Below are 14,741 nucleotides of genomic sequence, written 5' to 3'. Positions count from 1 at the left end.
TGTTATAGATGACCCACGCTGAACTGTCCCACCAAACTCAATGACAGGGGGGCGCTACCATCGTTCAACTATATGGTTTCCAACATGGCAAAAATCTGAACCAGCGATCCGGTATTGACGGTGGCGCCCCACAGCCGAAAATAAACCGATCGAACAAAATATGTATACTAAGCGCTAATAATACCAATAAAATACACTCAATTGCAAGGGACCAGTTGGAAAACTTTGAAGTGTGCCATTATATCAGACCCCGATGCGGAATAAAACTACTACTCAACGGAATTAATGAAAAACTGAAAACCTTCACTATGGATGACTTTTGTCTTATAATGATTGGAAAGGATGATTTTAAGCGAACACATAATAACATCGACCTCGTATTCTACATAAGAGAAACACTTAAGGAAATTTCTCACACTAACATAATTATATGTCTCCCAACTTTTGAATACCATCCTTACGCAAACATGCTAAACTGGAGGATTGAAAACTTCAACAATTTGCTTCATCTAGATAACCTCATGCATGAATATGCCTACATATTGGACTCCAACTTAAACCTTAACTATGACCATAGCATGTTTTATCACCGATCAGGCCAAGTAAACAACTATGGAATGTCAACAATATTTACGGATTTGAATCAACTGATAAACGACATATTATGCCATAATAAAAAGGATATTGACAAGGTCTCAGAAAAAATGTTTTTTCGAGACGAAACAAATACATGATTTTGTAATTATGCATCAGAACATCGCATCGGTACTCAAAAAAAGAGACTTAATAGAAATGGCATTACAAGAGTTACAACAAAAAAAGAATTTGAACGTGCAAGCAATATGCCTGAGTGAAACCTTCTTGAAAAAAGGTCATGAAAGCAATATACAATTCAGGGACTTCAAATTAGCAGCTACCTATTGTCGAACCAACAAGAAGAGAGGGGGCACGTGCATCCTAATAAAGAAAAATATAACAGACTTTAAAGAACTACAAATAACAAAGGATCTAGCATCCCAGTCATCATTTGAATGCTGTGGTATCGAAATAATTAACTTAAAACTTATTATAATATGCATATATAGGGTACCTAATTTTGGAAATGTTAACGTATTCTATGATAAGCTCACAATGTTACTACACAGCATCGTTAAGAAAAATAGTAATAAGAAAATTGTTATTTGTGGTGATTGGAATATAGATATGTTAAAAGCTAACAAATACTCAGAAGAATTAAGTTCAATTCTAAAAAACCACAACATGTACCTTAATATTAATTTAGCCACTAGAAGACTAGCATGCCTAGATCTAATAGCATGTAATATAAAAAATGCAGAGGGAAATATCCATTATTTGGCATTGTCAGATCATGAAACTGCACAGACTCTTTCATTTAAAACCAAATGCAAAGCAGCAAACGACATTCCATATTGGTACGAGGATCATAGAGATTATTCAAAACATAATATTTTTAAATTTAGGGAATGCATAAAAGCTTTGACATTTTCAGATGTTTATATGAAGGATAATTTAGACGAGGCCTTCAAAGAGTTTCACGATTTATTTTTACTATTCTATGATCTTTGTTTTCCGTTCATACGGAAAAAATACTCTAATAGAAAAGTCGGGCTTCCGTGGATAACAAAAGGTATTAGAAAATCTTGTCATAAAAAAAGGAATCTATATCTAGCATACATAAACTCGTCCAATAACAGATACGATAACAGAATTAGATATAAAAATTACAATAGATTATTACGATCATGTTTAAACAAAGCTCAAAAATTGGTTAATAGCCATTACATTAATAAAAGCGTCAATAAATGTAGAGCAGCATGGCAGGTGATAAAAGATAATACCAACAACAATCTTCCTAGAGAAAACTTAGAAAAAATTAAGAAAGACAATAAAATCTTTACGAATCCAAATGACTTATGCCAAGTCTTTAATGAATATTTTATTGAACTGACTAATAAACCACCGTTGAATAACAGCACGAATGGTTCATCTAACTTACATAATAGTAAACGCGGTCACAACAGCTTTTACGTTACACCCACCGATACACACGAAATTATTAGAATTATAGGATCGCTTAAAAACAGTAAGTCATTTGGATACGATGGTATACGGACCGATATATTGAAAGGAGTGGCACAACTTATTAGTAGCCCACTTAGTTACCTAATCAACATGTCTTTTGAACAAGGTTTATTCCCAAAGCAACTTAAACGCAGTATTATAAATCCAATTTTCAAAAAAGGCGATAGATCTGATTTAAACAACTATCGACCAATAACACTCATACCGGTTATTTCGAAGGTTTTTGAGAAGGCGATGTTTGAAAGGCTGTATAATTATATAACCAGAGAAAAAATCTTAAAAAACGAACAATTCGGATTTCGAAAAGGTTTCTCAACAACACTTGCCTGCTTTAATTTGATGAAATATGTCACCGAGAGTATCAACGACGGGGTTCCCTTAGTGGCAATTTTCCTAGACTTGAGTAAAGCGTTTGACTTTGTAAACCACACAAAACTATTAAATAAATTGCACAGTTATGGAATTCGTGGTATTGCAAATGACTGGTTCACAAGTTATCTCAGTGACCGAATGCAATGTACTAAAATAAATAGATTACAGAATTTTTATAAAAAGGATTTTTTCTCTGACTGTGTGATAAATGATACTGGAGTCCCCCAAGGAAGCATTTTGGGTCCAATATTATTTTTATTGTACATTAATGATCTTCCCGACACAATACGACACAAATGTTTACTTTATGCTGACGACACGACTATATTAATTAAAGCAGATAAAACTTATGATCTTGAAACTGAAATAAACAACACAATAAAAACATTGATGACATGGTTAGATAGTAATAATATGAAAATAAATATTGACAAAACAAATAGGATACATTTTAAGACAACTCAATCGAGAGACATTAAATTAAATATCCATTATCAAAATAAATCTATCAATGAGGTCGAAACAACTAAATTTCTAGGTGTAATTCTCGACAAACACTGCACTTGGAAACCACATATCGATAATGTGTGCAATAAACTAGACAGATTTGTATTTGTATTAAAAAGATTAAAATACGTTTCAAACAATGAAGCAATGATGTCGGCATATTACGGTTATGTCTCCTCTATACTAAATTATGGAATTATTCTCTGGGGGAACTCTGTTGATTCCGAAAAAGTATTTAAAATACAAAAAAAATGCATGCGTGCGATGTGTGGGGCAGGCTATAGAGATAGTTGTAAGCCACTCTTCAAAAAATTAAAAATATTGCCATTGCCATGTTTATATATCAAGGAATTATGCCTATTTGTAAAAAAACATCCTGATAATTTTAAGACGCATGAACAGGTATTAGAAAAGACTACTCGCCACAAGAACAGATTGTATTTGCCCAAAATTAATTTAACGTTATATAAAAGAAATGTATTTTGTATGGCTATAAGAGTTTTCAATAAACTGCCAGCTTATATACAGGGAGCTTCTATGCCTGAATTTAGAAATGTATTGCACAAGTGGCTGCTCGATAAATGTTTCTACTCTGTAAATGAGTTTTTTTAGAATTAAATAATTGTGAAATTTTATGTATTAATATTGGTTGTGTGTTATTTTATGTAATTGACATTTAATTGTAATGATTAGTATAATTGGATTGTTGACATTGTTATGATTTTATCAAATGACTTTTCATAAGATTATTAATATTTTGACATGTTCTCCTAATTAACTTTCACATGCCAGTCATGGCAAGGTACACTGTAACGAAATTGATTATTTACAAACATCTAATGGACGTGTATTTCTGTGAATAAATGAATTTGAATTTGAATTTGAATTTGAAAAAATCGCCCAGCAAGCGAAAGTTCGTGGGTTCGATTCCCGCCTTAGGCGGTTCGATTTTTTCAAGTTGTTTGTTTATTTTACTACTATAGAGATGGTGCTGGTAGATACATACCTATTTGTAGATAGATGTTCTATGAGAAATAAAATCTACTTTTTATCAAGAAATGAAACTAGTGGATCAATCAGTATGAATTATAATATTGACCTTTTACTTATTGCCTTTCATTACTCTTAAATACTTTTAAGAAAACGAAATTCTAAAAACAAAATTGTCTACTTTAGATTTTTACGCCTTAATGATATTACTTAAAGTAAAAACAGTAGCTTAACCCATAAAATGCCTAAAAACATTTTAAAACCGGCCCATCCTGCCATAAAAGCAAGCACTTTTGAACCACTAGTGTAATTGAAAAGCTAGTTCTCCGTGTAAAAATACAGAAACGGCGGCAATAAAAATCATAAGGCCGCCATTTTGTTCGGCACGTCAAGTTTCCCGCGCTTAATTTATTTTTAATTGTCTTCGTAGTGGCCAACCGTTAAAATGCCAGATTGAAAATTGTACGGCTATTAGAATGTAATGAAATAGAAATACTGCCGACTACGTCTCTATTAAGTTAAATAATAGGTTAGAAGGACTTGGAATACTTTTAAAAAGTAAGTACTATTATGTCAAATTAAGTTGATGAATGTCAAAATAATTATTACGGTTAATGATTTATAATAAATATTTACATCTAGTTTTTTCTAACTTGTGACTAGCTAACTACATTGTAAAATATCCATGGTTGTCCAAAAAATAAAAAATAGTTGAGATGTCGATAAAACTAACCTGTTGTTACATAAACAGTAAGATAGGAAGTTCTTTCGAATTCACAAAGTATTTTCTTAAAATGTAGTCTAGTTGTAAGACCACCTGAAGGTCCTGGATTAGATTCCCAGCGGGGGCCAATTTCCTGCTAAAGGACATTGGGAACTTTAATATGAGAAAATGCCCCACGGCGGACAAAGATGAAACGTATTTTATTTCAAAGCTTTATACTTTAGGTATATTCACTTAAAGCGCTATGTTGTGAGATATGGGAATTCTGAGATATGACGAGTCTAAGTTGAAAATATATTTGTCTAAAATGATTTGATATTTTTACATGTTATGTTGTTTGGCATTGCAGAGTAACCAATAAAAGTAAATAATATAATATAAATAAATAAAAAATATAAATAAATAAAATATTATAAATACTTAAATTAATATTAGACAACATCTCATATATTACTCCAACCCAAAATAAGTAGCTAAGGCATTTGTGTTATGGAAATCGGGAACGACGAACCACAACACACCCAAACCAGAGACAATGTGAAAAGATCGTTTTCTATATTGTCCCGGCCGGGAATCGAACCCAGGACCTCAGGATTGGCCCGGCACACCTTGAAAACCAGTGTGTGCGCCTCTCCGCCACGGAGGTCGTCAAAAATGTTACCTAAATGTAAAATAAAATAAAATATTAAAACTTCATTTTCTCAATATTCCCATATAAGAGAGAAAAAAAAAATGCACGGAAATTCATTGGATATTAGTATGTATCTGTGATAGGTTTCGTTTGTGTCCGCTACTTTTCGAAAAGTGGGGCAAAAAGTTCCCAATGTCATTTGGTCGGTTATAGAGCTTGCTAAAAGTTCGTCTAGGTACCTACCTACTTACTTTAGTTAAACCACCGTATCAAAGTCTGTAACTTTAACAACAATGTTAACATCATGTTTGTTTCTTGGCAGTTGGAGCTAAGAGAAGCAGTTCGTCTGTGGTTGAGAATTCCGAGTGAAGCTCGCTTCCACCTTCGGCCTGATGATCACTTTCCATGGAAAGAAGCATGCCCCAAAGCTTCCCCGTTATGGTTAAAAATACAGCTCCCATACACAAATTATTACATTTAAAAAACTTTACATGAGTAATAAGCTATATTTATGTAAAAATCGAAACTTCAAAATTTTCGGCAGCACAAAACGTTACATCCAAATAAAGACCTCAAGAATCGGTTTATGCAAAATAAATAACAGCTAACAACTCCCAAGAATGCTTCACTTATGCAAATATCAAAAATTGAGTTATAAAAAGAATAATTGGGGACAGATCCGCGAAAAATATGGGAAGGATAAATAAAAAATTACATACGTTTTAGTAATCACATTGGATTTATAGTCGGTAGTTATGTCCTGCCGCTCTTTTGCATACCGCCTTTTGTGGGCCGATTTATGCAACATGCTGTAAATCATGTTCATTAGTATTTAAATACTGTCGCGTGATTTATGTGAGTTTTAAATAAGTTGTTTTTTAATAACATGCTATAATCGTGTAAGCGGTTTTATTTCATTTAAAGTACAATTAAATATGTACTGTTTTTATGCTAGTTGATATTGCTTGTAAACAAAAGGAAATACTTATTTTGACCAGTATTTTGGCACTTATAAACGTTAAAAAATAGTAAAAGAAGATAGCCCATAATGGGCACTTTAAAAATATCTCCTTATCTTTTAAAACGCTGTTAATATTGTCGGCCTACTCGTATATTAATTAAGAGACTGTTACACTACCACTCTAAATATTCCATTACGCCAAAAATAAAAGTATCAACTATGTTACACCACCCATTACCTAATTAAAGGCACTAAAGTAAAATGGCTCAACTCCCACACAGCGCTGTATAAACTGGCTCCATAATGCATGAAGCCGTCCCGTAATAAGAAAATGACCACCTGCCGAATTATGTTGAAAGCGAGCCGCTAACTTTAACAAGTTGGTATAGTTATAACGTATAACGTTATAATTTTCAACACTTTGTTAGTATAGACCTACTAATCATTTCTACTTTCAATTACCGTCTTATAGTATAAATTAAATGTGAAAGTTTGTGTGGATTGATGAATGGTACTCTTTGACGCAAGAAGAATTTGTTTTTGAATTTTTTTTTAATCTTTCACTGATCCTATATTCATGAATTTGTAGCGCCCGCAAAATTTCTTAGGCTGAGTTGCACCACCTAACTTTAACGGTAAATATAATAAACGTAACCGATGCTTTTTGTATGGAGTTTGACAGATTTTTGACGGTTTCACCATCTAACTTTATTAAAGTAAGATGGTGAAACCCAGCCTTTATTTTGAAATTAGAAATATACCTACTTTTCTGTATAACTATTTTATTTGCACTAGGTACGAATATGTCCACTTTCTAATTTAATTTACATTTTAAATTGATAAAGCTTACAAGAGAATAATGCTTTACTGGTCTTAAATTTGTAAAGATATGCACCTAGTTCTTATTGCAAGAGCATAAGGTTTTAAATTCAATGGGATTCCGTAAATGAATCAAATCCATTTGCATTTACACTTGTTTGAATTGGAAATAACGCTAAACTTACGCGATTCTAATTTAAGCACCTTGTAGAAATAATTTAACTAACTAGTATTTATTGTTCTAAGATTTATTATACTCTTCATACAAAATTAAAAGGCAATACCAGCAATACCAGTAATCCACTTAGAAAAAAAACACATTGCAAAAAGTTTTGCGCCCATGCCCATGCTCACAAACGATCGAACCTACAGCGCTGAATAGAAATGGCTCTCTGTGATTGGTTCGTGTGTCACCCTGTGCGTCCACGCGCACTGTGAGACCTCATAATGTTTGTGAATACGTGCGTTACTCAACATTTTTCAGTTCGGTTTGGTTGGTGGTAGGGCTTGTTCTAAGTCCGCCTGGCTAACTACCGCCATCTTACCTAAGTGTCGCCATAACAATGTTAAAACAGCATTGTTGTGTTTCGGCAGTTAGAAGAAAAATAGCCAGTTTCTCTATGGTTGAGGATTCCGGATGAAGCTCGCTTCCACCTTCGGCCTGATCATCACTTTCACTTTGAGATGCAGGCCAAGATCTTCCTCGTTGTGGATAAAAAGTTACCTGGAATTATGCAAATAAAGAAAGATTTTGAAAATATTGAGACCAATTTTTTTTTAAACCTGCATATAAATTGCTTCAGTAGGGAATTGAATACAGGATTGTTCAAGACAGACAAAGCCACGTGCCAGTGTTAGTTCAGTAAAACACCATAGTTGTTCATATTCCGCCGACGTACGCCGATTTTAATACAAAGATCACATCTGCAGATATGGGCAGCATCTTATTATCTCGGTAGGCTCATCATACTATAATATGATGTTGTAGCTAATATTCACTTTAAGGATTTCTTGAAGTTTCCCTACTTGATCGAAATGAGGAAATCCGTAGGAGAACCGATCGAGAGATTCGCAAACTTGGCAATGGGCAGGGCATAGAACGCAGAACTAAAAGTCGATGGCCACAATGTTCTGGACTTCTAGAGTGGAGACCACGTACGGGAAAGCGCAGCGTGGGACGTCCACCCACAAGATGGACCGACGACCTAACAAGATAGCAGGAAGGCCATGCGCTACCAACCGGTCAATATAGAAATCATTGGGAGAGGCCTATGTACAGCAATAGACGTCCTATGGCTGAAATAATGATGATGATGATGTAAGAGAACCAATGGCAGTCGGCGGGGCACATAGCTTGTAAAACTAATGATGTTTGGGGTAAAAAGAGATACAAGTGAGATACAGGCCTAGAGCTTCCTTGTTGAGGATAAAAAGAAAGTCCTCGAGTACTGCAGATCGGAATACGAAGTGTAGATGGGTCTACCACTCAGTGAACCGACTACCTGGTGAATGCAAAAGCAGCTGGATGCGGGCAGCGCAGGACCGGTGGTAGTGGAAATAGCTTTAGGCCATTTTTCAGCAGATGCATAGCATTTAGTACAGACAAAAGTCACTAACGCCCGTATTCACAAACGATAAATGAAGCACCAAATCGAACGCACAGCTTTGAATAGAGCTCTGTGATTAGTTCGTGTGTCACCCTGTGCGTCCACGCGCACTGTGAGACATCATAATGCTTATGAATATGAGCGTAATTTCCGCACAAAACAAGCTTTGCATCTTCTATTTTTTTTTATTTTAAAGACCTCTGTGTTGTAACAAAAAAAAGAAAAAAAAAAGAAAATGGTTCTCTTAAAGACACTTGTCTATTTTTTAAATTCCACGCCTCATTTGCCAGTTATGTGGACGTTTCGTGGAAAGCCCGTTTTCCTCGTTCCTCCTACAACATCGTCCTCGTAGAAGAAAATAAAATCGTTTCTCTTAAAAAACATTAATAAAGGTTATCTATTTTTTTAAATTCCACGCCCCACTTGCCAGCTATGTGGACGTTTCGTGGAAAGCCCGTTTTCCTCGTTCGTCCTATGACATCGTCCTCGTAGATAAGAAAATGAAATAACTCTTAAAAAACATTAAAATTTTTATCAATTTTTTTAAAATTCATGCCCCATTTTCCGGCGGCTTATTCCACTGTTCCCCGTTGACAATCCCCGTCAACGGGGAATAGTGAACTTTTTGTTCACTAATCCCCGTTAACGCCAATTGGAGCTTATAATGGGGAATAATGAACTAAAAAGTTCATTAATCCCCGTTATATTAGGATTTTATTTTGAACGTAATGGGGTAGCCAATTTTTTTTTTTATCCACAACGAGGAAGCTCTTGGCCTGTATCTCACCTGATGGTAAGTAATTTAACGTTAACGGGGAACAGTGAACAAAATGTTCACTATTCCCCGTTGACAATCCCCGTCAACGCCTTTCCAGCAACGTGGACGTTTCTTGGAAAGCCCGTTTTTCTCTTTCTACCTACAACATCGTCCTCGTAGGGCCGGGTGCCCCCGGGTATCCAGGCTAATGAATATTTGCTCCGCCATTTTTGTACGGGTGCGCTGTGTTTTCTTTAGAAAAATTAACCAAGACTAATTCTGGACTCGTGCATGTTTAAAAAGTCTAGTTTTTTGGACGTTTTTGGTTTTGATGGGTGTGTGAATTTTTTGCATAGTTTACAAATGTATGGCGAACCACAAAAATTCTTTAAAATATTTTTATTGGATATTATTTACTTACCCAGTGGGCTATTGCCCGTTCTTACCATCAATCCCTAATTTTTAAGTGACCCCTATGTAAACAAAATTCCTGTTATTTGTTACTATAAGGGTCACTTAAAAATTAGGGATTGATGGTGAAAACAGGCTGCCCATTTCTGTTTTTTCTTTCGCTCTCATCAAACTGTGACCGGACCGGAAAAATTTGACCCACTGTACAATTTGTATTACAGTTGACATCAAATCACAATTGACTGCTACAACGTAGATCTCATTACATCTCTATAGATGTACTATACAACGTAGACCTATGTCTACGTTGTATCACTTAAATGAGTCAGTGCCTGAGGCATGGGACGGATGACATGGGCATGGACATATTATGACGTGACAGAGCATTCAAACCTGAAGCACATTCGAAGTCTCGCTGACGTTTGGCATCCCAAAAGCATCCTCAGGAACTAAGTTAAACGCTAAATATATAATAACAGCAGCTAAAATCTTAATAAGACAGTAACTTGAACCAGGAGGTGTCTGTTTCACCAGCACTTGTTGATAAATTCGCCTTTGAAATTAACAACTCCTGACTCCTCAGCTCTTGAATAGAGATCAGAAACTTTAACTTCTCGTCAGTGAGCAAACCGACTTCCCGGTATGTAAATGATGGTTCACAGCTGAGAAATTAAAAGAATTTAATTATTCTCGATTAGCACCTCAATAGAATTGGTCATAGCTGAAAACAGTGTCTGAGCCAAGCCTTCTTTGAATTTGTACCTACCTAGTCAAGTTTCTTTCATCGCTACATAGTAAAAGTCGCTTTCTGCTGTCTGTACCTAATATCTTTTTTAAAATTCCATCTTTAAAACTACGCAACGGATTTTGATGCGGTTTTTTTTTAATAGAGAGTGATTCAAGGGGAATACTTAGCACCCGTGCGAAGCCGGGGTGGTTCGCTAGTGTTCTATAATTACCAGTACCTACTGAAGGCTTACAAGGAATACTGGTAAATACATTTTTATTTGATGAGAAACCAATAATATACCAAAAATACAGACAGATTTTTCAGGTCCACATTTTTAAGTGGCACAATTTACAACTATATACAGCTATTTATTATGACATTTTGCAATGAAATGAGAAAAATGATAGGTGAAACCTGTCGTTAGACAGGATACCTCAATAGGCGGGCAATTACTTGAATTTCCTATTGATATTCTAGAGCAGGTATGACATAATCTATAACTTTAAAAAGACATCACAGAAAAAAATACTGGTAACATTTACAACGGGGTTCGAACTCGTAACCCACAAACCCGAACCACCTCAATCTTAGGGCCTTGTAGAACTTTGTATATTCTTAGAAGGGACAAAAGTATTACAAGTGTCGCCTCCTAAGTCATCAAGTCGAGGGACGAGGGCACTCCACGCGACAATTGTCAAACAACATGTCATAGGGTATCCGGGTATCAATAAGGTTTATAGGGCTGTCGGGGGCGGGAAAGAGAATGGCATATTTTTAACGCAATATCACAACGGTATGCAGTTCTTGCTAGTAGACTTTCAAGGAAATATTCTGAGCATCATCGCTTATCTATAGGGACTAGAATGATATTATCATAAAAACTATATTTTGCCCACGGCTCAATACGCACAATATCCTACTTAACTGAAAAGCTTTGAAATTAAATTACTGTAAATTAAAACAATTACACAATAACATACAAATCCCTTTTCAATAAAATTAATTATAGCTACCTAAATGAACATTCCATAACAAAACAAGATTCCAACGATTGAAATTGTACAAAATATTTTTAATTGGCGCGTACCATTTGTAGTAATTAAGTTAATACCGGTTTAATTATGGAAGAATAACTATCGGTTAACGTCAGAATGTCCATTGTTGGTTAAATGTTTTGTTTCTTCTAAATTTGATGGCATCAATTAGTTTACTGGAAGCATAATAATAATATAGAAGCTATTATTATTTAAAATAGGGATGTTTCCTGGGTAAAAAAGCAAGAGTTTGAATTAGTCCGTCAGTTAACTTATCAAAAAATACTCGACACGTAGTTTTCACTTTTTCAAAATAATGAAAATTGAGAGAAATAGAGCGTACCAACGTTCAAAAGAAAAGGCCCGTGACGTCAAGAAGTGCTTTAAAATGTAGCACTTTGTAACGTCACCCGGAACTTCAACGCATCATCATAACTTCGTAAAATAATTACTTGTTTGATTGACAAATAAAAAAAATATACGTGTACAATATTTTTTGATAATGTTATTGACGGACCAAAAGTTTTTTTAGGAAACTAGCCTACTGCCCGTTTTCATAAACAATCCCTTTTTTTTAACACACATAATAGGAGTAGGGAATTTTGTTTTCATAGGGGTCACTTAAAAATTAGAGATTGATGGTGAAAACGTGCAAATATTCTCGCGAACTCGAAAAGGTCATTCGAAAAAAAATACTTTTTTGACTAAAATTGGCAACCCTTACACTTCGAGCCCTTGTTTCGCCGCCATTATAAGGGTTGAGAGCACACGGACACAGAGGGCTTGACTCATACATGTTTGCGCCATACAAATCCCATACAACTTCCAGCAACTTGTGGATCACTTAAAACTTCTTTGACTTCATATTTCATTTATCTTTTGTCCATTTTGGCTGTTTGAAGTATACCATAAAGGCTTCGAGGGCTTTTGAAGTGTCTTCATCTCGAACATCTTTGGTTCACAAGTTTCATACTCGTAGATGACTCCATTAAAGTAGGAAGATTCTTCTTTGGTATGGGTAAAACATGATACACCATGTTTATTCAACGGTATCCACTTTCCTGAATGCTGTAAAATAACTTTTATTACTATACTTAGGTAGGTACAGTCGCGGAATAAAAAGGTTCGTCACCTTAGTGTCGGTTTTCGCTTGCACTAGGTACTGTAAGAGTCAAACCTGCCAACATAACAGTGCAAGAAACAGTGCTGCTAACATTTAAATAAATATGACGTTTGCTAACGAATAAGGTTTTGCTTGTTTATTTTTCTATCCCGTCAGTGCAATGCAATGATGACATTGACCAATTGACAATAGTTTTTTTTATTTAAAAGAATTAATAATGGCAGGTTGAACCAACAAGAAGGTTTTAGTTTATCAATCATAATAATCTTCTTGACAAGATAAATCGTCAAACAACTTTGATTTAAATAATTTTGAACTTTATTGACGAACAGTTAAAGATTGTTTTCTCTAACTCGAGATTATTCTGTAACATAGTTTCAAAAGGTAATATGTGCTCGCGATTCGTTGAAGGAATCAATTTGAAAACTGACGAACCTTTTCATTCCGTGACTGTACATTCATTATTACTACCTATTTCCAAAGCACAAACTTTTCCATAGAAACACTACTCTATGATAACAAGATTTGCTTATTTGGGACTGGATGGCATAAGATATATTTTTTATAATTTGATTTCTGAAAATTCAAAATTTTATGTCCACACGCCCACACTGTTAACTATCCTTTTCCGTTTTTGCTCTCGCTCTAATCAAATGGCGATTCTTTGCGATAGAACGAGATGACATGACTTTCAATGGTCAGTTAACACTGTTGGCGATAGTACANCATGCCAGTCATGGCAAGGTACACTGTAACGAAATTGATTATTTACAAACATCTAATGGACGTGTATTTCTGTGAATAAATGAATTTGAATTTGAATTTGTGAAAAAACACAACCCTCCTTCTGGCGCAGTCGGGTAAGAAGTTAAAACTGCCTTCATCTTTCTTTCCTTCCACACTGCAATTCCTATGAAACTCTTTTCGTCATCATTTCAGCAACAGAACGTCCACTGATTTCCACGATGTGTTTTCCGGAATCGCAATTGCTTCGTTCGAATCAACCAAAGGACGTCCACAGAGTGGATAAAAACTTTTCTCGAGGACTCAAATCAAATTTATGCAAGTATGTATGTAAGAACACTTTTATACGTCCCAACACTACCACTGCTTTGGGACAGTAATATGGGCAGTGCAGAATATAACTTTACCCCGGGACAAACTTGACCTTCACTGTATTGAAATATGGGCGTAAATAAAATATATTTCTTCCATTTTTAACTGAATTATATTTCATCAAATAAAACACCAGAAGCTATTACGCCCGTCTATAGAATCAGTTGACAATAAGATGACGGTCATCAAAACATAAAGAAGAAAAGTATGCTCTATGGAAGCTATCCACGGAGTTCCGTATAAACAGTAAATTAATTTTTGCACTTCAAATCAATTACATTCAACACACTGGTTGAGTTTTTATTGGCGGTCAAGCTGTAGATCCAGGCTACACAGGAGTTGCAGCGGTGGGAACGAGAGGTGGGAATAGTCCCGTAGCTAGATCGTCAGTCCACCGAGACATGACACAGGCATGCATTTCCTTACTGAGTTGTAATACATGCGATTTTGCCACAATCTAATGTACTAACGACTGCATAGTAAATATTAAACAAACAATATTATACCAAGTATGAAAAGGTTAGTTCCAAAAAAGAGAATAACAAAACGTACGTTGAATTCGATATTGTGATTTATAACGTCCAGTGTATTTTCCTTGGTAGGGTCACCATGAGATGTGCGATTGTTGGGAATTATTTAAAACGAATCGAAAATATTACTGTTTACGCAGAAAACTATTGGTCTACTATAAAATACATACCTACGAGTTAATGACTCAAGAGAAGATTTCTAATCTTCTTATTATCTATGGTTCAAAATACTCTACCTTATTTGATAGGCACTTAGCTGAGTAGCATAATATTTCAGTTAAATCACTGGGATAGCCATACGTATCTAATAAGAGAATACGTCTTCG

General features: G+C 35.0%; 1 protein-coding gene across 1 annotated transcript; it reads left to right on the top strand.

Moving 5' to 3' along the window:
- Positions 1-138: 138 nt before the first annotated feature.
- Positions 139-13,588, top strand: LOC114357040 (uncharacterized). The gene is made up of 2 exons (XM_028310465.1): positions 139-3,784; positions 13,514-13,588. The coding sequence occupies exon 1, from the start codon at positions 745-747 to the stop codon at positions 3,592-3,594; it is 2,850 nt and encodes a 949-aa protein (XP_028166266.1). The 5' UTR covers positions 139-744; the 3' UTR covers positions 3,595-3,784; positions 13,514-13,588.
- The last annotated feature ends 1,153 nt before the right edge of the window (positions 13,589-14,741 follow it).

This window comes from Ostrinia furnacalis, unplaced genomic scaffold (assembly GCF_004193835.3).
Source record: "Ostrinia furnacalis isolate ACB-3 unplaced genomic scaffold, ASM419383v2 OfSCF0216, whole genome shotgun sequence".
Taxonomy (NCBI): Eukaryota; Metazoa; Arthropoda; class Insecta; order Lepidoptera; family Crambidae; genus Ostrinia; species Ostrinia furnacalis.
This window is presented reverse-complemented; position numbering and strand designations above follow the sequence as displayed.